Genomic DNA, 26,354 nt, shown 5'->3' on the forward strand with positions numbered 1-26,354 from the left:
TTAAAGGCAGTGATCCCTAAGAGGCAGGAAACAAGTGAGGTGAGCATTATGATTGCCTCAGGTTACTACACTGAAAGTGTAGTCACCAGGGTGCAGAGAGCGACAACCCAGACAGTGAGCATTAATGTGAGGAGGCTACCTGAGGAAAGAACCCCCTGAGAGGATTAGAGGAAACAGTTTCAGAAGCTCACAGAGTCAGGAATAGTGCCTGTTTCCACCGGCCAGACTGGAAATCCTCATTATTCACAGTGCACTGGGTAGAGTACACAGAAAGATCTTGTTTTCATTGTGGGGAAAAATGAGTGCTAGAAAGAGCACTGCTGTGAGCCCATCTCACAAATCCTAAAAGCAAGACCCAAAAGAATCAAATTTTTTTCAAGTAACTAAACCGCAATGAGATCTCTCTAAACATCTATTAGAATAGTTAGAATTAAAAAGACAGACCATCCTGAGAATCAGTGACTATATAGAAAACTGGAATTCTCATACATTGCTGGTGGAAATGTAAAATGGTATAGACACTTTGGAAAACAGTTTGGAAGTTTCTTAGAAGGTTAAACGTCTTTCTATCTCATAATCCAGCCATTTTGTTCTAGGTATTTGCCCAAGAGAAATAACACTACTTGCCTAAATGAAGATTTGTAGACATTTGTAGCATCTTTATTTAAAATGGTAACAACTTAAAACAACCCAAAAGATCATTAATAAATGATGGATAAACAAATTTTGATATAGCCATATAATGCAATGCTACTCAGCAATAAAGAAAGATGATTGACTGATAAATGTTATGACATGGATGAATCTCAAAATAATTATGTTGGGTGAAATAAATCAGAAAAAAATCACACACCGTATGATTCCATTTACGTAACAGCCTGGAAAATACAAACTTATCTATAATGATAGGAAACAGTTTGTTGCCTGAGCACAGGGGTGGAATTTGGGAGGGATGGGAGGCAGAGATTACAAGAGGTCGTGAGGAAACTTTTGGAGGTGATGAATATGTTCATTATCTTGATCGTGGTGATGTTTTCACAGGAGCATATATATAATCAAAATGTATTCATTTATATACTTCAAATATGTACATTTTATTATCTGTTCATTATACTTTAATAAAACCATTTTACAAATGAATAATAGTAACTGTAAAATTCAAGTACACATTTCTCAAACTTGTGTGTACCTTGAAATCACCTGGGAGGTTTTAAGTTATGCTGATGCCTAGGTTCTAAATCCAAAGATTCTAATTTAACTGCTCTGGGATGTGACTTGGGCTTCAGGAGTTTAAAACCCCCTTCAGGTGATTCTAATAGGCAGCAATTTGAGAGCTTTTGGTATGTTATTTCATTTTCTCTGAAAAATTAGAAGTAATTTAACTTCAGGAGTCTTCATGGAAGATAAAAATTTTATCACTACCTATGGAAATAATCATCTTCCCCCAAAAAAGAATCTAGATGTCATTCCAAGTGGACGTTTTAGGTCTATGATGGCAATAAACACTTATAAAAACAAAGGAAGACAAAGATATTCTAATAAAATACACTCTTTCTGTAATTGCCACAGAGTGATGTTTTACTCAGTTGTCAATGATATTGATATCAATGATATTGAAACACTTGGGAACATTTAACTTTGGTAAAAAGCGGTTTGCTGGAGGACTTTTTACTACCTGCCTCCTAGAAAAAGTAGAGGGCAGGGAGAGGAACGTGAGGGTCCACACTCACCTTGGCATAAATGCAGCTTTCATTGAGTCTCTGCAGTGAGCAGTTCTTGTCACAGAGAGGGCACATGAAGACTTCAGTGGCCTTGCAAATTTCTTGGCTTGAGAAATCAAAGAAGAAAAAGAAAGCATGAACCTCCATGTTTAGGAGGTACTCAGCCCCTGTGGCCAACCCTGTGGGAAGCAGCAAGGCAGGGAGGAAAAGAAGAAATGGAAATAGTTGGGGCCGGGGCGGGGTGGGGGGTGGACAGGTGAGGAAGAACTTAAGACAGTGGCTCCAACTCAAATTTTTAGGATTTTTGTGATACAGAGTTGTTTGTTTGCTTCTTTGTTTTAGAAATCTCTGCCAAGATATTGTAATGATAATAGGCCATATTTTATACTTGGGAGGCACCTGTGGGGCTTTGTCACACGGACACTTTTACACCTGATTTCATGGCATGCAGGATAATCTTGTGAGGAACAACCGAGGGTGTTTTAACCAAGCTCACAGGCTTGGACATGGCTGAGCTGGAGTCACATCTGACTGCTGATTTCTCAGGTCTAACGATCTTTCCCCTGGATCTCGTTGCTTTACAATCACCAAAATGAACAGCATCCATAATTCACATAATTTCATAACCCCCACTGCAGTCAATCAGTGCATTATGTTCATTGGAAATCTGAGGAAGTTTATCGTGACACACACTGTCACGATAACATGGCATAGATTTTATTTACTGAAATATATAATATTCTCTATTAGAATGTAACTTCTCTATTAGAGATTCTCTATTAGAATGTAACTTCTCTATTAGAATGTAACTTCATAATATTTGTCTCTTAAATTCTATGCTATCTTTTAAAAATCTCAGCATACATTATAGATGACATTGTGACATGAATAGGGACAATTTCTCAAAAGCCTCACAGCCTGAGAGTTCACAGCAACCTGTTTCTAAGATGTTTTGTGCCTTTATCTTGTCATACCTGACCCTTTCCCACTAGGTATACCATAACTAAACTGTCCAAGTAAATATGCTTTGGAAATATTGAAAGTAATATAAAGGCTTTTAAAATATGCCTGGAAATGCAACTGTTATTAAAAGTTTAATTGGCAGTGTTGATAGCAAGATTTGCTGTTTTCAAAATGTATACACTCAAAGCAAAAAATAATGCATGTGTATTTCAAATGCCTGATGTGTATAATCTCAAGCCAAACTGGAAATGACTCGTAAGTAATAATGCTATACAGTAATACAATACTTTACAAAAAGCAAAGGTGGGTCCATGTCCATTATGTTTAGTCCTCAATTCAGTCTCCTGCAATGGTAACTATCTCCAAACTGAGAGGAAACTGATGTTTAATTTAAGTGATTTGCTCAAGGTCATACAGCTAACAAGAGGTAATTTAGGGAACTGAGTTTAGGTTTTCCTGATTCTAGGTCCAGTTCTCCATCACCTATAACTCATCTAAAGGAGAGATAAGTTTATGTCATATTAAGAGGAACTTTCCTATCAAAAACTAATTTATTAATAATGATGATGGTGTAACAGGTCTTATATATACTATAATTCTCCCACTTTCACACACATCATCTTGCTAGTAATCATAATGTCTATGTGAAGTAGGAGGAAACAGGTAAAACGTACATTTTAAAAACTCAAAACAAAGAGACAATTATACCTCCTCTTAGTAATATTACTAATTTGTATAAATAAGAATTAACATTCCTCCTGAAGAAAATTTTTATTAAAATAGGCTTGCTATCATAATTAGCTGTGTTTTGAGAATGACATAATGTGCCCTGCATTGAAATCTCATACTAAAATGGTATTAAGTTTGGTTAATACTATATTATCTTTCCCACCTTCCAAATGATCACACAAAAGCACAGATGTTTCAAAGCACTCAGTCTAGAATCCCAGCCATTAGACTAGCCTTATTTTTATTTCCGGAATCATCAAACTCATTTTCTATAAGTTGTCCAAAGTTCAACTTGATAGGTAACATAAAAAATATTAAACAATTTTGGTAATGTATTTTTTAGCCTAAAATATGGAATTTGAGATGAAATCACAAAGTTCTTTGACTTTACTCAACCACTAGATGGAGGGAGAGTGCCCAACTTGAGTGTTTCTTAATTTCTTTTGCAGAAACTCATAATATAAACCACTGCTTGAAGTGCGGCTTTCTTTTGTCTTATATCTGTTGTTAGATATACACATCAAGGGCTGATTGGAAGGAATGATAATTACAACCCATTTAAGATATGGGAGGAGGGAGCAATTTGTCCATTTGGGGATGGATGCCTGGACCTGCTCTAGGGTCTTGATGCTTCCTGTAATCCCGTTAACCTGACAAAGCACAGAATAAGACACTTGGTGATGTCCATTTTGGGTAAATGTGGTAATATGAAAGTAGGTTTAAAGGAAGGCAGTACGGAAGCATGAGTAAAGCATGGATTTTACAATCAGATATAATCATCAGGGAAAAGCAAATCAAATCACAAGGTATTACCTCATACCTGTTGTGATTGTTATTATCAAACAAAACAAACAAAATAGAAGTAGCAAGTGTTGGCAAGGATGTGGAATATTTAGAACACTTGAATATCGTTGGTGGGACTATAAATTGGTACCGCCACTATGAAAAACAATACAGAGGTTCCTCAAAAACTTAAAAACATAACTACCATTTAACCCGGCAATCCCACCTCTGGGTATATATCTAAAGGAACAGAAATCAGAATTTAAAGAGATATGTACACTCCCTTGTTCACTGCCACATTATTCACAATAGCCAAAATATGGAAATAACCCAAATGTCCATCCACAGATGGACAGATAAAAAAATGGTGGAATTGACATACAATAGAATATTATGCAGCCTTAAGAAAAGAAGGAAATTCTGCCATATGCAACAATATGGATGAACCTGGAGGACATTATGTTAAGTGAAATAAGCCAGCACAGAACAAATACTGCATAATTCCACTTATATTAGGTATCTTAAAAAAACACACTCATAGAAACAGAGTAGAATGGTGGTTCCTAGGGGGTAAGGGAGAGGGAAATGGAGAGTTGCTGTTCAATGGGTATAAAGTGTCAATTATGTAAGATGAGTAAGTTCTAGAGACGTGCTGTACAAACAACATCGTGCCTGTAGTTAACAATACTGTAGTGCACTTAAAAATTTGTGAAGGGGGTAGATCTCATGTTAAGTGTTCTTATCACAATTAAAAAAAAATCAGATATAGGTTTAAACTTACTAGATATTTCCCCCTAAGTCACCTGCCTCTCTGAGGATCAATTTCTTCATCTCCAGTTGGAGATAATATGCAACTGGGATATTATGTAATGAATATTGATAATGTGCCTGGCACATCATAGGCACTTGATAAATGGAAGAAGACCTTATTGCTAAGGATGTTGTCAGGAGAGGATCTGAGAGGCCCTTTAGGACGTAACAGCTTTTGAAAAGCTGGTCAGTACTGAGGACCAAATACAGAGTTCTCATGCCAAAGAGGCAAGAATGGGCCGGAGAGTTGTTTCTGCCCTTTGTCCCAGACCTGAAACCCAAAGCCTGAGAAGCAGGGACCATATCTACCTGCTTATTCATTTTTATATTGCTATGATATATGCTCTACATGGCACAAAACTGACCACCTTTGATTGTATAAGACCAATGTGCATGTAAATATATACATACATATATACATTCACAGATACATACAATAAATAATCTATAACATGATTTTCATGTAATTCTACAATTAAATGCAGAGCAGGTAAGAAATATGACATTAATTCACGTGAACATAGCTGGTAGAAACATAATACAACCCAATCTTCAGCTTTTCAACATTTTGTTACCTTGCAATAAACAATAAAAGAGCTTAAAACAAAGCAACTCAAAATAAAAGCCCTATGTCCTCCACTCACTCGCCATGATAACACCTAAGACTTAACCATGTCTGACACCTTGAATGGAAAAATTCAGTCCCATGAAATTTTGAAAGTCAAGATATTCAGTGATGCTTATCTTAGTTTAGAATAGAAAGTCTGACAGGATCTTAATTACAGTGTGACAGAAGTAGCAGTAATATAATACCACAAAGCACAGAAGAAAAGAGTTTGCTAGAGCCTTTTAAAACACTCCTTGTGCTAAAGGTTAAAGAATACTTATCTCATACAAAAGAAGCCTAATTTACTTCATTGGCACGTAAATCAATAGGAACAGAAAATCTATTCCTTTCATTGCCTTTTGTTCATTTTCAGCTTTGTAAGCCTGGAGGAGGAAGTCTACACCACATGGGAAAACTTTGTGAATATGTTCTCCATGGAACCAATTTGAACAGTAGCTAACTGCCTAAAAATCATTTTCTGCTTTTATCAATTCATTTTAAAAGACCATTTTTTTCTAAAACCCTAAAGACTATCAAAAAACTCTATAACTAACACATGAATTCAGTAAAGTTGCAGGATAAAAAAGTCAGTATACAAATATCAGTTGTGTTTCTATATACTAACAAAAAGCTATCAAAAAGAGAAATTAAGAAAACAATACCATTTACAATGACATCAAAAAGAATAAAATATTTAGGATTAAATTTAGCCAAGGTGGTGAAAGGTCTATACATTGAAAACTATAAGACGTTTGCAAAAGAAATTGAAGAAGACAAAAATAAATGGAAAGATATTCTGTGCTCATGGATTAGAAAATTTCACACTTTGAAATGTCTGTACTACCCCAAAAGATCTACAGATTAAATGCAATCTCTATCAGAATTTCAATGGTATTTTCACAGAAATAGAAAAACCTATCTTAACATTTTTATGAAACCACAAAAATCCCAAATAGCCAAAGCAATCTTGAGAAAGAACAAAGCTGGAGGCATCACACGCCATGATTTCAAACAATATTATAAAGCTATAGTAATCAAAAGAGTACATATTGGCATAAAAACAGGTACATAGATCAATGGAACAGAACAGAGAAACCATAAATAAGCCCATGTATGTATGGTCAATTTTCGACAAAAAGCCAAGTATACTCAATGGGGAAAGGATAGTCTCTTCAATAAATGGTGGTGGGAAAACTGGATATCCACATGTAAAAGAATGAACCTATGTATCTTCCACCATACACAAAAATTAACCCAAAATAGATTGAAGATGTAAATTTAAAACCTGAAACTGTAAAACTGTAAACTACGAAATCAATCTTGGCAATGATTTTTAGGATTTGACACCAAAAGTAAAGGCAACAAAAGCAAAAATAATTAAGAGTGACTATATCAAACTACAAAGCTTCTGCACAGCGAAGGAAGCTATCAACAAAATTAAAAGGCAATCTACCAGGGGACTTCCCTGGTGGTCCAGTGGCTAAGACTCCGAGCTCCCAATGCAGGGGGCCCAGGTTCAATCCCTGGTCAGGGAACTAGATTCCACATGCCACAACTAAGAGTTCACATGCCACAACTAAAAGGTCCCGTGTGCCGCAACTAAGACCTGACACAGCCAAATAATAAATAAATAAATATTTTAAAAAAGGGAATCTACCAAATGGGAGAAAATATTTGCAAATCATATATCTGATACAGTGTTAACATCTAAAATATATAAAGAACTCATACAACTCAATAGCAACCAAAAAAATCTGATTAAAAAATAGGCAGAGAAACTGAATAGACATTCTTTCAAAGAAGATACATAAATCAACAGGTACATAAAAAAGTTATCAACATCACTAATCACCAGGGAAATGTAAATCAAAACCACAATGATATATTACCTCATACCTGTTAGGGTGGCTATTATCCAAAAGACAAGAAATAGTAAATTCCCTGGCAGTTCAGTGGTTAGGACTCCACGCTTCTACTGCCAAAAACAACAACAACAAAAAACAAAACACCCCAAATGTTGGTGAGGATGTGGAGAAAAGTGAACCCTTGTGCACAGTTGATGGAAATGTAAGTTGGTACAGCTACTATGGAAAACAATATGGAAGTTCCTTAAAAAATTAAAAATAGAACTACCATATAATCAATCAATTCCACTTCTGGGTATATATCCAAAGGAAATGAAAACAGGATCTTGAAGAGGTATATGCACTCCCATGACTCACAATAGTCAAGATAAGTAAACAACTTGTGTCCATCAGCAGAGGAATGGATAAAGAAGATTTGAGATACACACACACACACACACACACACACACACACACATGCACACACACAAAATAGAAGAGTATCCAGCCATGCGAAAGAAGGAAATCTTGCACCTTGTGACAACATGGGCTTTGAGGGTATTACACTAAGTGAGATAAGCCAGATAGAAAAGAAAAATACTGTATGGTATCACTTTATATGTGAACTCTTAAAAAAGAAAGAAAGAAAAAAATAGCCAAACTCATAGAGAATAGAGAAGTAGTAAAAAAATATATATATATAGTATTTTTATTTTCAAGACACTATAACTCCAAATTACAATCTCACTTCTCAGCTTCAGAGGTTACTGATTCAACATCATATAAAGAAATGCCTAAAGGGGGATGAATATTTCCAGTGGGCACATGTTTGTCCAGGAAGATGCTGCCTTCCAGAGTGGTAGTGAGTTTGCAAAACTCTGAAATAAACTTGTCACTAGGTGAAATGCTTTTGAACAGTAGGTGTTTCTTTGTTTTCATGCTAATTACCATTTGGCCTTCAGGAAGAACAAGGGGATTCTGAGATACCAAATCAAGGAATTTGGTTATGGAATAGGATTCAACCCTGGGACAATGAAAATATTTTGCTTTTAGGCAAAATTGTTATACAAATACATGTGCACATAGATAAAGAATATTCAAGGAAATGCATTTTATGGTCCCATTAACTGTCATGATTACTACCCAGTAGCAAGGCCATGGTTAAAAGATGGGCCAGAAGGGAAAAAAAGTACTGAGCTTTTTTTTAAGGAGGGGAAAAGTACTTTTTCATAGTTTGAATTGCATCATACAAGGTTGAACTTGATGAAATCCTTGTGGTGTAGTAAATAGAACATGCTGTTAAGAGGATTCTTTAATTAATTCTTTAACTCATTTAATTCTTTAATGTGACTTTTACCTCTGCTGAATAATAATGTTTTGTTCATATATCCAAATCTTGAGTCATTTAAACTTTAACAGAAAAATCACCATTCTGATAAATGTTTGATGTTTCTCAAATCTTATTTTACTACCATTTTGATATCTTAAGTTGATGCTAAAATCTTTCATAAATCTATTCTCATAGAGAGTAAGAAGAAAGTAGAAAGTGATTTTATGTTCTCATGAGAGGAGACTACTTAGGGTAGTATTTATATGGTATGAATATTTTGTTTAGACATCTTTAACTATGTAAGGTTCCCTCATCTGCTAAAAGGAATGCTCATCTCCAAAGGTGGTAATGAAAGTTGCATAAAATGAAACAATATATCTGGACAGTCTTTGTATATCTTAAGTGTTTAAAGAACTGTAGCTATTATATTTATTTGAATTAATGTATTAAGAAAGCATTCAAGACTACAAAATACTATGCAAATTTAAATTATATAGAACTGTCTATTGCATTGCTGAATTATTGATTATGTGGGATATACTAGAAAGAGACATTTGGCATAAAGAGAAACAGTCTTAGAATTTATCCAAGAGACTTTGCATATAAAAATATAGAAATGACCTTTTTATAGTGCTTCTCCCCTGCAAAAACAAAAACAAGCAAATAAATTTAGTACCATAACTCGCTTTTATAGTCAGCATTACTATAAAGCTTTCATCCAATCAGAAGAAAGGCCAAATTTTTTTTAATAAGTCTGTTGATAGCTTACCTTACTTGACTTGCATTCATTGTTAATATTCCATAGAAGAAAACACACAAGCCAACAATAGCTGCAGGAATCAGCATTCCAGTATACCACCCCAGCCAAGCAAAGTATAGCCCAATCTTCTCACCAAAGTATAGCCTGCATGAGAAAGCAAATCCTTAGCTTAAGGCAACGTAAGTGACACTACAAATAGCGATGTCGCACCTAGTCAATTTCAGATGGACAATTGACTATACTGGCTCAGTTCCTCCTGTGCTCCATCTGGGGTGTCTTAATAGTCTCGCTCATTAATGAATCCAATAATGGTGATATTGTTTATCATTAAACATTGTCATTATAGGAGTCATTTTATTTTATTTATTATCGGAGTATGTTTATTTCTTTCTTTTTATAAGCCAGGTCTTGCTTTTCTTCATCCTCCTAGTAGAATCCCTTTTTGTTTTCCTTACACAAAGCTGTGCTAAACCATATTGCTTTGGCGTAAATCAGAAAAACATCTCCCTCTAGGTAGTTGCTGAAAGCAGACTTGATTTCTGTCTCTGTCTGCACCCTTGGCCCGACTCCTTTATGCCAGACACAATCTGCACAACTGTGTCACACATCTTCCTCAACAAAGTTCAACTCTGCTGTTCCTGGAGCACATGATTCCTTCCTTGGTTTATGCTGTTCCCTTACTTTGGAATAATACATTTCACCCTCTTCTCCTGTCTGGCTTGTACTTATCCTGTACTTTATATCACTTCTCCTGGGAAGCCTGCCCTGATTTCACTTCAAACCTGGGTTAGACGTCCCTGCTCTTGCTATCACATTCCCTTCACCCGTGTTTCAGTGTCTTAAACTTGTAAAACTTTATGACAATTACCTGTCACTCCCCTATTCCTCTCCCTCCCCATCAGAATGCAAGCTGCTTGAAAGTGGACCTGTGTCCTGTCTCATTAGCACCCACCACAGGAAGTGTTTTATTGAAAGAAGTGAAGGGAATGAATGCATTTTATTTCCCTTCAGCTTATTAGCATAATTTATATGGAAGTAGCAGATGAATAAGGCAGTTCTGATGACCACTCAGTTGTTCTTTCTTCACCGAATCTACTGCCAATAGTAACTGTCACAGTTTATACAGCTCTGGAAAAAAATAATAATATCTTGAATTCTGTACTGGTGTTTGTCCCAGCACTAGTTTTAAAGATTGGTGTTTTACAGTTCATTTGGGAATACCTCTCTGTGCAAAAATTCTTGCTGGGAAGAAAATTCTCTTGTTGTTTGTTTTTCCTTAACAAGACTTCTCTCTCTGAAAATCATTCTTTCTACTCCATTCTCTGTCTTGTGCCAACTAAAATTTGTGCGTATTCTACCAAGCGTAGACATGGAGCTGTCCTCCACTGAGCATCATTTACCTAATTTTTTTGTTTTTTCATTTATTTCTCCTAGGAGACAGATCAATACTCTATTCATTTCTTATATACTGACAGTGTTCTACTCTGAGACGAAGCTTATAATATTAACAGTTATTCCAATATAGCCACTTGTTCCTTTCAACAAGTGTTCTTCTGTGGGGTGGAGTAGGGTTTGGGCACATATTACTAACATTTTTATAACGATGACTATAAAGGACTGCACAGACAGACCCCCTTATATGGAAAGCATTATACCAAGATTTTAAATCATACATTGTTGAAGGTTAAGAGGGGCAATAATGTTATTTGACAGGAGTATAATTACCTAAGTTACAGCAGATTTCAGATCTGTTTCATGAGAAGAAGCTAGTTCCAGGCAAAGAAGGCTAATGAAAATGTCCTTAACCTAGAACGTGGGAAGTCACAATCTTTTAGGATCTCTAGGTGTTCCTTAAATTTCTGTAAAACGATGACAGGGCAAGGAGGAACAGGGGGTTGCTATTGGTGTCACCCCATCACACTTCACCCACCGTCACTTTCATGTTTTATATACTGGTGTCCTATGTGACATTTCATTTGATGATAGGATTCTACTGCTGAAGTAACTTCTATCATAAAAAACTTCTATTATAAAAACAAATGTTAAGTTGACCTCTTTTAGAGAGAATCATTTCACTTAGTTTTTAAATTTAAATCCTTCTGGTGCCTATTGGGAAACATTGAAAAAAAACCACACAGCTATTTTGTTAAGCAGGTTTCGTAGTTGACCATTTTTTAAATGTATTCTTTCCAGATTCCAGTATTTCCCATGGAAGAATAGATTGAAACGAAGATAGGCGTTGGCTACTAAATGTTTGAGTCTATTCTTAAAATGAGAACAAAACACAAACACATGTTCAAGAATGGTTGTTTATAAAAAATAAAATGAATTGATAGTCCCTCACTTTTCATCCACTGTTACTGAACTGCCTTTTTCAGCAGGAGAGAATACAGGCCTTGCCTGTGGGTGTCCATCATCTGTGACACAAGTATATTAAAAAAACTCTGATTCCAGGACACCCTCTTTCTCTCACTATGGACAGGAAGCCACACAATAAGAGGCTCACGTCCTCAAAATTGTATAGTTTTAAGAACAATGTAACTCCAAATAATTAAAAAGTCACAGATTTTAAGGCAATCTTCCTACTCATTGTAGAAAACTGGGTCTTGTACAAAATGCTATGTACAAGATTGTATAGTTTAATCTGAATGCTTCATCGCCATCTCAACTTTGTTAACAAGAAAGTTCCTAGAGAGCAGGCACCTGTTGAAATGCCATCTATACTCTTTTACGGCCTTCATCTTGGGTGGGTCCCTCATCACATCTCTCCCCTTAGCCACTTGAACACAAAATACATGATTTTCATAAGCAAAATTTCCCTTCTGAATCAACACCTAGAGAATTGGTAATAGTAGCTGAATCACCCTATTTATTGAAAATAAAGGTTGCTTGGTGAAATTACCTGAGGCAGCAATAGCAATGTCTCCTATAGATAGGAGAACTGTTGACACTGAAATGCTTGCTTGAAAATCCCAACTTCACTTTAATTCCTATTAAATATGGTTTTGTGAGTTAGCACATCTCACTGTATTCATGTATCTCTAAAACAATTATTCTTTAACCTGCATAAATAAGACTCTGATAATTTGTCGTGATTGAATTAGAATCAAAGCATCTTGATTTTGGATATACCCAAGTACTTAATGTTTGAGGTAAAAATGGTTTGGTGTTGGATAGTATGCTTTGTACATCCATTCCACATTCTACCTTTTTCCTTCCTGCTATGTGCCCAGGAGTCTCACCTCTCTGCATAGTATCACCTATGTTTCTTCCTTCTTCTTGCTTCCTGATAGGCTCATTGGCCAACTGAAGGTACCAGCAGGAGATCACAAGGAGGGATAAGAGATGTGGGGTATTTTTTATTACTCTGACTTTCTTCTTCTATGATTATAGCTTTTAACAAGTTCTGCCAACTGCTCTCTCCCTTTGTCCCTTCAAGTCTAGGTCTGATAACAGCTTCCAGCTTTTGCCAGTCCCTGGAAGCTTCATTATCATCTGTTGGCTCCCTTGATTCTATTTATACTTCTGCATATTAAATTCTCTTCAAATACCCCTTCTATTCTATCAGTTCTATCAGTTTCCTGTTGGGAAAATGATTGATATAGTTATGAGTTATTCTTGATATTTATATTTCATAAACAGCTCAAAATATCAACATATATAACCTTATAATATGAATGCTCTTTTTTATTTTACTTTATAAATATTTCTAGTTATCTGGGGACTTAAGTCCTTTTTAATATATATTTCCTGATTTTTAAAAATAAGAACAAATTATTCTCCATCAAAATAAAATAAATCATGAATATAACACTATTTCAAGGCTAATTCAAGTTGAGAGCAGTTATTTACTAGGATATACCTCCTGGAATAGAATAGACACTAAGTATTTGTTGAAGGATAAATACATGCATAGATGCTATGTTGGCCATTTTTCTCTTTGCTCTTAGATCCATTTTCTGCCTTTTCCGCTTTGGATTTGTTCTCACGGGAAAGTAGATTATATAGATTCACTTGTAAATTGCTGCTGGTAAGTTACACTAGGAGGTACTGGAAGTCTCAAAGGTGGACGGAAGGGAAGAGCCCATATCTTTTCTCCTCTCCTGGCTGTACTCAGGGCTGTCTCCAGAGCAGCCATAATTTGTTATGGCTCCATAATTCTCTGTGGCTCGACTCTCAACGCTTCACTTTCCTGCAGGTAGTCCTACTCGTGGATGGCATAGCTCTTGCCCAACGGCTCAGGTAGTAAGCTCTGAAATATACATCATCTCATTTTCCCTCCAGCTTTAAGGGTTGTTAGCAATTTTCTGCTGTTGTTAATCACTGGTTGCCTCACATTTCTGTTTATTTCTCAGCTTTCCCATCCCCTGTGCTACTGATTCCCTAAATTAAGTTCCTTTCATTGAAAAGACGTACAGTGGCTTCTTTTTTCTTAATCACACCCTAACTAATACAGATGATTTGGTGGGTAAATAAAATAATAAGAAAAGGATAACAAAATAGCATAATATGTCTTCCGTTATCAATCCAGTACCTGATTAAATCCAGGGGCTGATGCTTGTACCACATTCCCCAGCGTGCCCAGCGCTCATATAATAGATGTCTGTTATTCTGAGGTCCATGGGTTTTGATGGGCTGGTTACTCTTGTAGGCGCCCTGAAACAAATAAAATAAGATGAATTGATATTTATTCTTTTAGTGAAATTTGAACTAATAGGAATTGTTTTTGCTTTTTTTCCTTAGGGAATAATTTAATAACTTACTGAAAGCTTCAGAAATTATAAACGTAAGTCCATCACTGAAGTGATGTAGTAAATGCATTTATATATCTATATTTCATTGAAAATACTCTGATAGCTCCTTAAAAATTCTTTCTTAAATCCCTTTTTTAAACCAATGACATCCCTTTCACTTAAAGTAAGCTTTAGGCTTCATTGTTTGGAACCCAAGGTCTTGTAATAAACACAATATCTTCATCATCATTGAGAGAAATTGTTGTAATCTTTAGTTCAGAAATTGAGCATTATTCTGCTTTGAGAATTGATCCAGTACCAGAAAATATTTATTTCATTTATAGAAGCTAAGGGAAAGAGTCAATGTTCATTCAGCAAATATAGACACCCCCCCCAAAGAATCACTATGCTGTCCACATGAAACTGACATAATATTGTAAACCAACTATATTTCAATAAAAAAAATTTTAAGTATAAGAGGCCTGTCTCCAGTGTTATTCATGTTTTGAAATCTGTAAAATTTACTTCTGGTTAGATATTCCAAAAATGGAAGCATGTTTTCCAATTCTTTATACCCCCCTCAAAAATCTGTCATATGGGTTGCAATTTCAGAAACATAGAATATATATGCCTATTAGAGGAACGTGTTCCCTGAAGGCTGAACTGCTCTGCTTTTATAATTTAAAAAAATGATAATAGATATAGTGACTTTATTTTCTGAATCAAAACTTAGGACACAGGATTTTACAAAGTCCCTCTGCTCACTCTAATATGTGATTCTACTTTTATGAAATGTTTGATGAAAATTTAAAACAAGTGGAATTATGCCTCAGTTACCTCAGCTAAATGATGAGGATAAGAATAAGTATTAATGATACCAATACAGAGGGATCTTGTGAGGGCCCGTTTGGAGAATAGCTATAAAGTGCCAGCCACATAAGAAGTATAAAAATAATGTCAGTCGGGCTTCCCTGGTGGCACAGTGGTTGAGAGTCCGCCTGCCGATGCAGGGAACACAGGTTCGCGGTCCGGTCCGGGAGGATCCCACATGCCGCGGAGCGGCTGGGCCCGTGAGCCATGGCCGCTGAGCCTGCGCGTCCGGAGCCTGTGCTCCGCAACGGGAGAGACCACAACAGTGAGAGGCCCGCGTACCGCAAAAAAAAATAAAATAAAAAAAAAATAATGTCAGTTAATTTTAGGTGTTTGCTATATTGTGGCCATTGAACAGTGCAAAACTGTCATTTGAATGGTTCCAGACAACCAGGGCTGTGAGTTCCTATGAAGAAAGATGGCACCTTGAATCATGGTCTGTAGGTGCCTCAAGGCTGAAATGAGAGACACATATGGACTTTGCCTCTGGCTTTCTAAGAAAATAGATAAATTAATTAGGTAAGGGTGGAAGAGCAGTCTTCCCTAAGGGAGCCCAAAGTGTTTAAAACCTAACGATTGGAAGCTAAGGAGATGAAAGTAAAGATCAAGATTCTAAGACATCCACTTGAGAAAAGTTTGTTTGCTTGTGAAACTGGACTGACTTGTTAAGGTAGCCTGCCCTGAGATTGGGAAGGTAAGGGAAGGTGAACCAAAATCTCAGGTTTCTTTCATGTATTTCTGATAATCCTAAAATACATGACTTTCCTTCCCAGCCTCAGTGGTCAGACATAGGCATTTCCTGGGTTTTAGGCACTAAGCTTTAGATCCGTAGTACCTCATTGTTCTGACTTGGCTCAGTAACCTCAATCAACCATAATGCTCTGACTCTTGCCCACCCATGCATTCTCATCCCTTTGCAGAGGACTATGTACACTCAGTGATCCCCACCACCTCCATGATCGGCCCCTTCCTCCAACTGACACACTTTTCTACTGTCTCCACTATTCATAATTGATGGGATTATCAATTCCATCAATATTTTAGGCAAACTCTTTCTCATATATATATTCTCCTTCTTCCCTTTCTTTCTTCTTTGTCATGCCAAATTTCACTGGACATGTCTCTTTCTTCCCTCTAGCTACTGTCCTTTTGTAAGTAAAAAATAAATCTCAGCTGTGGGTGCAAAGTGTGAGACCGATACTAATAATACTCCTGCATTAAGGAAGAAGGAGGTCTAAACTGTGACTGTCCTTATTCAAATTATAGTCAGTGCCACTGACTCCATTTTCCTCTAAATAAGTCTTGTTTTTCTTTCTTCAAGTAGTAGTCTTTAAAATTGATAGAAAATTCCTGAGTCCATTTTATTGACTTGCTGCTTTGTTTTCGTTACTTGTATTTCATCAATATTGTTTTCCAGTCGTTTTGTGTATGTATACCATATACTAGTACTTCTACCAAATTATAAGAATAAATGGGAAAATGACTATTATTTACAACCTATTCCCAATAGTTTCCAAATTTCACACAAGAAACTATCAAATAAACTGTCAGAACACAGGCTAGTTAGGTAAACAAAATTACTTAGAGAACAAAACAAACCTTCCTGTGCTACAGAAGCTCTCCCAGGGACTCAGGTTTGCCACTGAACAGTTTACCACTTACTGACTAGGTCGTATTTGACATGGTGTTTAATTTCTCTGCGCCTTGCTTCTGCATCTCTGCAATGGAAAAATAATAATATCTCCCCTCCAAAGTTATTGTCAGATGAGTGGGAAAACCCATGCACGGGACCTGTTGCACGAAACACTCTAACACATTATCTGTTATCATTATTTCTATTCCTAATATAAGTAGGTATGCCATAATGAATAGAAGCATTGGGGTCTGGCTTCCTGGGCTCAAAACTGTGCCTTTAATACTTAACCTTTCTCTGCCTCAATTATCTATCTATAAAACAGAGTTAATATTATTGCCTATCTCAAAGGGTTGTTGCAAAGGTTAAATGAGATAGTCCATATGAAACGTTTAGCTCAGTACCAGACAGGAAGTGCTCAATACATTTTATCTTTATGAGTTATACTAGACTGTGAATTCCTCAGGTATAAGGGTTATGTCCTATGAGTTCTTAGCCTGAAGACTGATGGGCTTTGAAAACACACACATTAAACCTCTAAAGACCCTGTTCTTATTTTGAAATATATAACTGCCTTAAAAAGAATATAGGAGTCAGCTGATCCTTTAACCCCATCCTGTCTGAGCAAAGAACAGACGCCCTCTGGCAACCTACACGCAGAGGCGGGGCCAAATCCAAAGCTGAGCCCTGGGAGCTGTGCTAACAAAGAAGAGAAAGGGAAATCTCTCCCAGCAGCCTCAGAAGCAGCGGATTAAAGCTCCACAATCAACTTGATGTACCCTGCATCTGTGGAATACATGAATAGACAATGAACCATCCCAAATTGAGGAGGTGGACTTTGAGAGCAAGATTTATGACTTTTTCCCCTTTTCCTCTTTTTGTGAGTGTGCATGTGTATGCTTCTGTGTGAGATTTTGTCTGTATAGCTTTGCTTTCACCATTTGTCCTAGGGTTCTATCCATCCGTTTTTTGTTTTTTTTTACTTAAAAAAATATTTTTTTCTTAATAATTATTTTTTATTTTAATAACTTTATTTTATCTTACTTTATTTTATTTTATCTTCTTCCTTCCTTCCTTCTTCTCTCTCTCTCTCTCTCTCTCTCTCTCTCTCTCTCTTTCTTTCTTGCTTTCTACTTTTTCTCCCTTTAATTCTGAGCCATGTGGATGAAAGGCTCTTGGTGCTACAGCCAGGAGTCAGTGCTGTGCCTCTGAGGTGGGAGAGCCAACTTCAGTACACTGGTCCAAAAGAGACCTCCCGGCTCCACATAGTATCAAACGGCGAAAACCTCCCAGAGATCTCCATCTCAACACCAGCACACACCTTCACTCAACGATCAGCAAGCTACAATGCTGGACACCCTATGCCAAACAACTAGCAAGACAGGAAATCAAGCCCACCCATCAGCAGAGAGGCTGCCTAAAATCATAATAAGTCCACAGACACCCCAAAACACACCACCAGACGTGGACCTGCCCACCAGAGAGACAAGATCCAGCCTCATCCACCAGAACACAGGCACTAGTCCCCTCCACCAGGAAGCCTACACAACCCACTGAACGAACTTTAAACTGGGGACAGACACCAAAAACAACGGGAACTACAAACCTGCAGCCTGCAAAAAGGAGACCCCAAACACAGTAAGATAAGCAAAATGAGAAGACAGAAAAACACACAGCAGATGAAGGAGCAAGATAAAAACCCACCAGACCTAACAAATGAAGAGGAAATAGGTAGTCTACCTGAAAAAGAATTCAGAATAATGATAGTAAAGATGGTCCAAAATCTTGGAAATAGAATAGAGAAAATGCAAGAAACATTTAACAAGGACCTAGAAGAACTAAAGATGAAACAAGCAATGATGAACAACACAATAAATGAAATTAAAAGTACTCTAGATGGGATCAATAGCAGAATAACTGAGGCAGAAGAACAGATAAGTGACCTGGAAGGTAAAATACTGGAAATAACTACTGCAGAGCAGAATAAAGAAAAAAGAATGAAAAGAACTGAGGACAGTCTCAGAGACCTCTGGGACAACATTAAACACACCAACATTTGAATTATAGGGGTTCCAGAAGAAGAAGAGAAAAAGAAAGGGACTGAAAAAATATTTGAAGAGATTATAGTTGAAAACTTCCCTAATATGGGAAAGGAAATAGTTAATCAAGTCCAGGAAGCACAGAGAGTCCCATACAGGATAAATCCAAGGAGAAATACACCAAGACACATATTGATCAAACTGTCAAAAATTAAATACAAAGAAAACATATTAAAAGCAGCAAGGGAAAAACAACAAATAACACACAAGGGAATCCCCATAAGGTTAACAGCTGATCTTTCAGCAGAAACTCTGCAAGCCAGAAGGGACTGGCAGGACATATTTAAAGTGATGAAGGAGAAAAACCTACAACCAAGATTACTCTACCCAGCAAGGATCTCATTCAGATTTGATGGAGAAATTAAAACCTTTACAGACAAGCAAGAGCTGAGAGAGTTCAGCACCACCAAACCAGCTTTACAACAAATGCCAAAGGAACTTCTCTAGGCAAGAGACACAAGAGAAGGAAAAGACCTACAATAACAAACCCAAAACAATTAAGAAAATGGTAATAGGAACATACATATTGATAATTACCTTAAATGTAAATGGATTAAATGCTCCCACCAAAAGGCACAGACTGGCTGAATGGATACAAAAACAAGACCCATATATATGCTGCCTACAAGAGACCCACTTCAGACCTAGAGACACATACAGACTGAAAGTAAGGGGATGGAAAAAGATATTCCATGCAAATGGAAACCAAAAGAAAGCTGGAGTAGCAATTCTCATATCAGACAAAATAGACCTTAAAATAAAGACTGTTAGAAGAGACAAAGAAGGACACTACATAATGATCAAGGGATCGATCCAAGAAGAAGATATAACAATTGTAAATATTTATGCACCCAACATAGGAGCACCTCAATACATAAGGCAAATACTAACAGCCATAAAAGGGGAATTCAACAGTAATACATTCATAGTAGGGGACTTTAGCACCCCACTTTCACCAGTGGACAGATCATCCAAAATGAAAATAAATAAGGAAACACAAGCTTTAAATGATACATTAAACAAGATGGACTTAATTGATATTTATCAGACATTCCATCCGAAAACAACAGAATACACGTTCTTCTCAAGTGCTCATGGAACATCCTCCAGGATAGATCATATCTTGGGTCACAAATCAAGCCTTGGTAAATTTAAGAAACTTGAAATTGTATCAAGTATCTTTTCCGACCACAACGCTATGAGACTAGATATCAATTACAGGAAAAGATCTGTAAAAAATACAAACACATGGAGGCTAAACAATACACTACTTAATAATGAAGTGATCACTGAAGAAATCAAAGAGGAAATAAAAAAATACCTAGAAACAAATGACAATGGAGACACGACGACCCAAAACCTATGGGATGCAGCAAAAGCAGTTCTAAGGGGGAAGTTTATAGCAATACAAGCCCACCTTAAGAAACAGGAAACATCTCGAATAAACAACCTAAACTTGCACCTAGAGCAATTAAAGAAAGAAGCACAAAAAAACCCCAAAGGTAGCAGAAAGAAAGAAATCATAAAGATCAGATCAGAAATAAATGAAAAAGCAATGAAGGAAACGATAGCAAAGATCAATAAAACTAAAAGCTGGTTCTTTGAGAAGATAAACAAAATTGATAAACCACTAGCCAGGCTCACCAAGAAAAAAAGGGAGAAGACTCAAATCAATAGAATTAGAAATGAAAAAGGAGAAGTAACAACTGACACTGCAGAAATACAAAAGATCATGAGAGATTACTACAATCAACTCTATGCAAATGAAATGGACAACTTGGAAGAAATGGAGAAATTCTTAGATATGCACAACCTGCCAAGACTGAATCAGGAAGAAACAGAAAATATGAACAGACCAATCACAAGCACTGAAATTGAAACTGTGATTCAAAATCTTCCAACAAACAAAAGCCCAGGACCAGTTGGCTTCACAGGCAAATTCTATCAAACATTTAGAGAAGAGCTAATACCTATGATTCTCAAACTCTTCCAAAATATAGCAGAGGGAGGAACACTCCCAAACTCATTCTACGAGGCCACCATCACCCTGATACCAAAACCAGACAAGGACGTCACAAAGAAAGAAAACTACAGGCCAATATCACTGATGAACATAGATGCAAAAATCCTCAACAAAATACTAGCAAACAGAATCCAACAGCACACTAAAAGGATCATACACCATGATCAAGTGGGGTTTATTCCAGGAATGCAAAGATTCTTCAATATACACAAATCAATCAACGTGATACACCATATTAACAAATTGAAGGAGAAAAACCATATGATGATCTCAATAGATGCAGAAAAAGCTTTCGACAAAATTCAACACCCATTTATGATAAAAGCCCTGCAGAAAGTAGGCATAGAGGGAACTTTCCTCAACATAATAAAGGCCATATATGACAAACCCACAGCCAACATCGTCCTCAATGGTGAAAAACTGAAACCATTTCCATTAAGATCAGGAAGAAGACAAGGTTGCCCACTCTCACCACTGTTATTCAACATAGTTTTGGAAGTTTTAGCCACAGCAATCAGAGAAGAACAGGAAATAAAAGGAACCCAAATCGGAAAAGAAGAAGTAAAGCTGTCACTGTTTGCAGATGACATGATATTATACATAGAGAATCCTAAAGATGCTACCAGAAAACTACTAGAGCTGATCAATGAATTTGCTAAAGTAGCAGGATACAAAATTAATGCACAGAAATCTCTGGCATTCCTATACACTAATGATGAAAAATCTGAAATTGAAATCAAGAAAACACTCCCATTTACCATTGCAACAAAAAGAATAAAATATCTAGGAATAAACCTACCTAAGGAGACAAAAGACCTGTATGCAGAAAATTATAAGACACTGATGAAAGAAATTAAAGATGATACAAATAGATGGAGAGATGTACCATGTTCTTGGATTGGAAGAATCAACATTGTGAAAATGACTCTACTACCCAAAGCAATCTACAGATTCAATGCAATCCCTATCAAAGTACCACTGGCATTTTTCACAGAACTAGAACAAAATATTTCACAATTTGTATGGAAACACAAAAGACCCCGAATAGCCAAAGCATTCTTGAGAACGAAAAACGGAGCTGGAGGAATCAGGCTCCCTGACTTCAGACTATACTACAAAGCTACAGTAATCAAGACAGTATGGTACTGGCACAAAAACAGAAAATAGATTAAAGGAACAGGATAGAAAGCCTAGAGACAAACCCACACACATATGGTCACCTTATCTTTGATAAAGGAGGCAGGAATGTACAGTGGAGAAAGGACAGCCTCTTCAATAAGTGGTGCTGGGAAAACTGTACAGGTACATGTAAAAATATGAGATTAGAACACTCCCTAACACCATACACAAAAATAAACTCAAAATGGATTAAAGACCTAAATGTAAGGCCAGAAACTGTTAAACTCTTAGAGGAAAACATGGGCAGAACACTATGACATAAATCACAGCAAGATCCTTTTTGACCCACCTCCTAGAGAAATGGAAATAAAAACAAAATTAAACAAATGGGACCTAAGTAAACTTCAAAGCTTTTGCACAGCAAAGGAAACCATAAACCAGATGAAAAGACAGGCCTCAGAATGGGAGAAAATATTTGCAACTGAAGCAACTGACAAAGGATTAATCTCCAAAGTTTACAAGCAGCTCATGCAGCTCAATAAAAAAAAACCAAACAACGCAATCCAAAAATGGGCAGAAGACCTAATAGACATTTCTCCAAAGAAGATATACAGATTGCCAACAAACACATGAAAGAATGCTCAACATCGTTAATCATTAGAGAAATGCAAATCAAAACTACAATGAGATATCATCTCACACCGGTCAGAATGGCCATCATCAAAAAGTCTAGAAACAATAAATGCTGGAGAGGGTGTGGAGAAAAGGAAACACTCTTGCACTGCTGGTGGGAATGTGAATTGGTACAGCCATTATGGAGAACAGTATGGAGGTTCCTTAAACTACAAATAGAACTACCATATGACCCAGCAATCCCACTACTGGGCATATACCCTGAGAAAACCATAATTCAAAAAGAGTCATGTACCAAAATGTTCATTGCAGCTCTATTTACAATAGCCAGGAGATGGAAACAACCTAAGTGTCCATCATCGTATGAATGGATAAAGAAGATGTGGCACATATATACAATGGAATATTACTCAGCCATAGAAAGAAACGAAACTGAGTTATTTGTAGTGAGGTGGATGGACCTAGAGTCTGTCATACAGAGTGAAGTAAGTCAGAAAGAGAAAGACAAATACCATATGCTAACACGTATATATGGAATCTAAGAAAAAAATAATGTCACGAAGAACCTAGGGGTAAGATGGGAATAAAGACACAGACCTACTAGAGAATGTACTTGAGGATATAGGGAGGGGGAAGGGTAAGCTGTGACAAAGTGAGAGAGTGGTATGGACATATATACACTACCAAACGTAAAATAGATAGCTAGTGGGAAGCAGCCGCATAGCACAGGGAGATCAGCTTGGTGCTTTGTGACCACCTAGAGTGATGGGATAGGGAGGGTGGGAGGGAGGGAGATGCAAGAGGGAAGAGATATGGGAACATATGTATATGTATAACTGATTCACTTTGTTATAAAGCAGAAACTAACACACCATTGTAAAGCAATTGTGATGTTAAAAAAAAAAAAGAATATAGTATGTGTGTGTATTGGGGGGGAGTTTAAAACTGATTCACATGTCATTCATGACTCAGCAGGCAGAGTTACCACAACATGACCTACTTAAAACTGGAAGAGAGGTAATAATCTGGCAGAAAATCAAGTAAATAATGGGGTGTAGATTTTTGGTTTCGGTTTGTCTTAGGTTTTTAGGTATCCCAAAGTAATAGGCACAGACCAGAAGCTGCCCTGTTTGGAAGTTGTGTAAATCCCAAGCTGAGTCAAGCATGGAGCTGTGTTGGAGCAGAGGGCTATCTATGTCTGGTCAGAGTGGCTGAGCAGTGTCCATGAGTTTCCTCTGAGGGTGGGATTCCTGGTACAGAGCAAATTGCAGAAGGGTTCTGGAGCACAGGAGCCAGTGTGCAGCCACAGATTATCACGGGGTCTCAGAAAGGTCCAATGCCACTCACTGGATGAACCCTCAAATAAGGAATAAGGCAACTAGACTTAAGTGAAAAAAAAAATGAGATCAAGCATTGAGCAGGAGAAACATTTTTTTTAAATGGAAATTGTACTTCAAAATTACCTCATGTGGGGGAAAAGCTGCTATATATGAACCATTGTTTATAAGTTTACAGATACCTGGAAAAAGAAGAAAAGAACAGTGCTTGAGTTAGTTTAATTGAAGACTTCCCTCTGAAGCAACCTACATAATACTTGGGAAAATAAATTAATTTAAAAACAAAATAACCCAAATGACTTCCATAGCTTTATCACCTATGAGGACAGTGAGGCTGTGAAAGAGACTGATTCTAAGAGTCTAATTGTGTCCTTACAAGATTAATAAAGGGTTTGCAAGGTGCCAACATATGACACTTTGCCATATCATGAAATGTGGGGAATTTAATACCCACTTATTTGGGGGCACATGAGCCTGGAACAACTTTTTTTTTTACTCAAAACAAAATTTGGTCAAGGAAGCAGAGGAATTCCCCACTCCTCAAAATGTCTCAAAGGAGATTGGTATTGAGAAATCTTTAATTCTTTAATACTGATCCAAAGAGAATAAATAGCGATATGTGACCCTTCTTAAAATCTCTCCATCCCAATGAGAGTGTAGTGAAATGGACTGTCTCATATAGTTCTGGGAAGACTAGATATTTGGAAAACTCTTATGAAGAGCAATTTTCATTGCAATATTATTTATATTAGTAAAGAATTAGAAATAATTGTACATCCAAAATTGGGTAATTGTTTATTATGGTTCAATCAATTATATAAGTGCTTGGTAAATGACTGTGATTTGTTGAATGCTTACAATAGAATATTGTACAGCTATTTAAAATAATGTTTTCAGACATACTAAAGGGCTTGAGAAAGTACTCATAATGGTAATTTCAAAAAGGATAGAAAATTGTAAATATTGCATGCTTCTAATTATGAGATGTATATGTATATATATTCAGTACTAATTTGGTACAGTGAAAATTGAATGTAGGGATTTTTAAATTTTATTTTTATACCCTTCTGTGTTTATTGCATGTTTGACAAAGGGCATGATATCTTTACAATCAATTAAATGTCAATTTTATTTTTTAAAGTCTACATAAGCACATAGTGCTACCGTTTAGACACATTTGTAGTTTACATTCTGGATTTCTCTATCTTTATTTCTTGTTTAGAAAACTTCTGATTAAGTGTCAAATTTTTTATAAGGATTTAGTTTTTGAATTAATTATTTTGACTGCTCAGTAATAAATGAATTATTAATCAGAAGAGAACCAAAGTCTGAACATTCCTCTTTGGATGACTTGAAACATAGTTCATTTTACTAATATGGTAATCTATTTGAATGCAAATCCGTACATATTGGTACAAGTTTCCACTGGCTATCAACTCTTTTATTTGAAGGAATTTTAGAACATGACTAGCATTTTATTTCTTCAGCCATGTTGTATTTTTCACACTAACAAACGGCCAGCTCATTTGTTACCTGTTGTTTTCTGCTCTGCTCTGTGTAAACTTGTCAATTTTACTTAATTTCCCAGGTGAAACTTTGTTTTCTTTTGCATCAGACATGTTGTAGCATACTGCTAAACATTCAAACAGAGACATTTAGAAATTTAAAATTAGCTGTAATCTCACCTCTCAGAGGTAATGTCTAAAATGTTTCATATAAATTCTAGATTTTTTTTTTGTGAGTGTTTAGAAAATGGGATTACACATTAAATTTACAGTTTTGTAATGTTTTTTTTTCCACTTAATAATGCTTTACGGATATATTTTGAAGTCAATAATTACAGAACTGATACTAATTTTCAGTCTCCATGAGTAAAGGGTCTGTGTCATATACTTTCCATAATATTTAGTGTATAATAGATGCTGAATACATTTGAGATAAGAGTGAATAAAATCACATCATTTTTAATGGATGCATTATGTGCATATAGCCTAATGGACAGCTAAAGTATCTCCAGTATTATTCTATTCTATTCTTTGTCTACAAAGCCACAATGAACAAATTTCTACATATATTGTTATTCAAAAGTCTGATTATTTCTTTGGGATAAATTTCTAGAAATAAAATTTCTGTTCCAAAGTTCTTGCACATTCACATTTTGATACACATTGTCAAGTGCCCTTGAAAAAGTTTTTTGTTTGTTTTATTTTGTTTTCTTTCAGTGAAAGGCTGAAAATACAATGTTTAAAGTTTGTTCACTGCATCATATCCTCATATCTAATGCAGGGAGGCAAAGCTTCGGTTGTTAAAAAATACTTCTGTGTGTAATCAGTAAAAGTAAATTCCATAGTGTGTTTTTA

General features: G+C 36.3%; 1 protein-coding gene across 1 annotated transcript in view; it reads right to left on the reverse strand.

Annotated features, from left to right (window-relative positions):
* Positions 1 to 26,354, reverse strand: part of ANO3 (anoctamin 3) — a 124,298-nt gene that overhangs the window by 72,930 nt on the left and 25,014 nt on the right. The window contains exons 6-9 of the mRNA XM_089915034.1: positions 24,121 to 24,176; positions 14,082 to 14,203; positions 9,557 to 9,691; positions 1,731 to 1,827 (exon numbers count right to left, since the gene is read on the reverse strand). Of these exons, the coding sequence (XP_089771160.1) occupies positions 1,731 to 1,827; positions 9,557 to 9,691; positions 14,082 to 14,203; positions 24,121 to 24,176 (410 nt within the window). The remainder of the gene's footprint in view (positions 1 to 1,730; positions 1,828 to 9,556; positions 9,692 to 14,081; positions 14,204 to 24,120; positions 24,177 to 26,354) is intronic.

Source organism: Delphinapterus leucas, chromosome 7 (assembly GCF_059928025.1).
Source record: "Delphinapterus leucas isolate spDelLeu-1000000601 "Yukka" chromosome 7, BTC_Dleu_Yukka2, whole genome shotgun sequence".
NCBI lineage: Eukaryota > Metazoa > Chordata > Mammalia > Artiodactyla > Monodontidae > Delphinapterus > Delphinapterus leucas.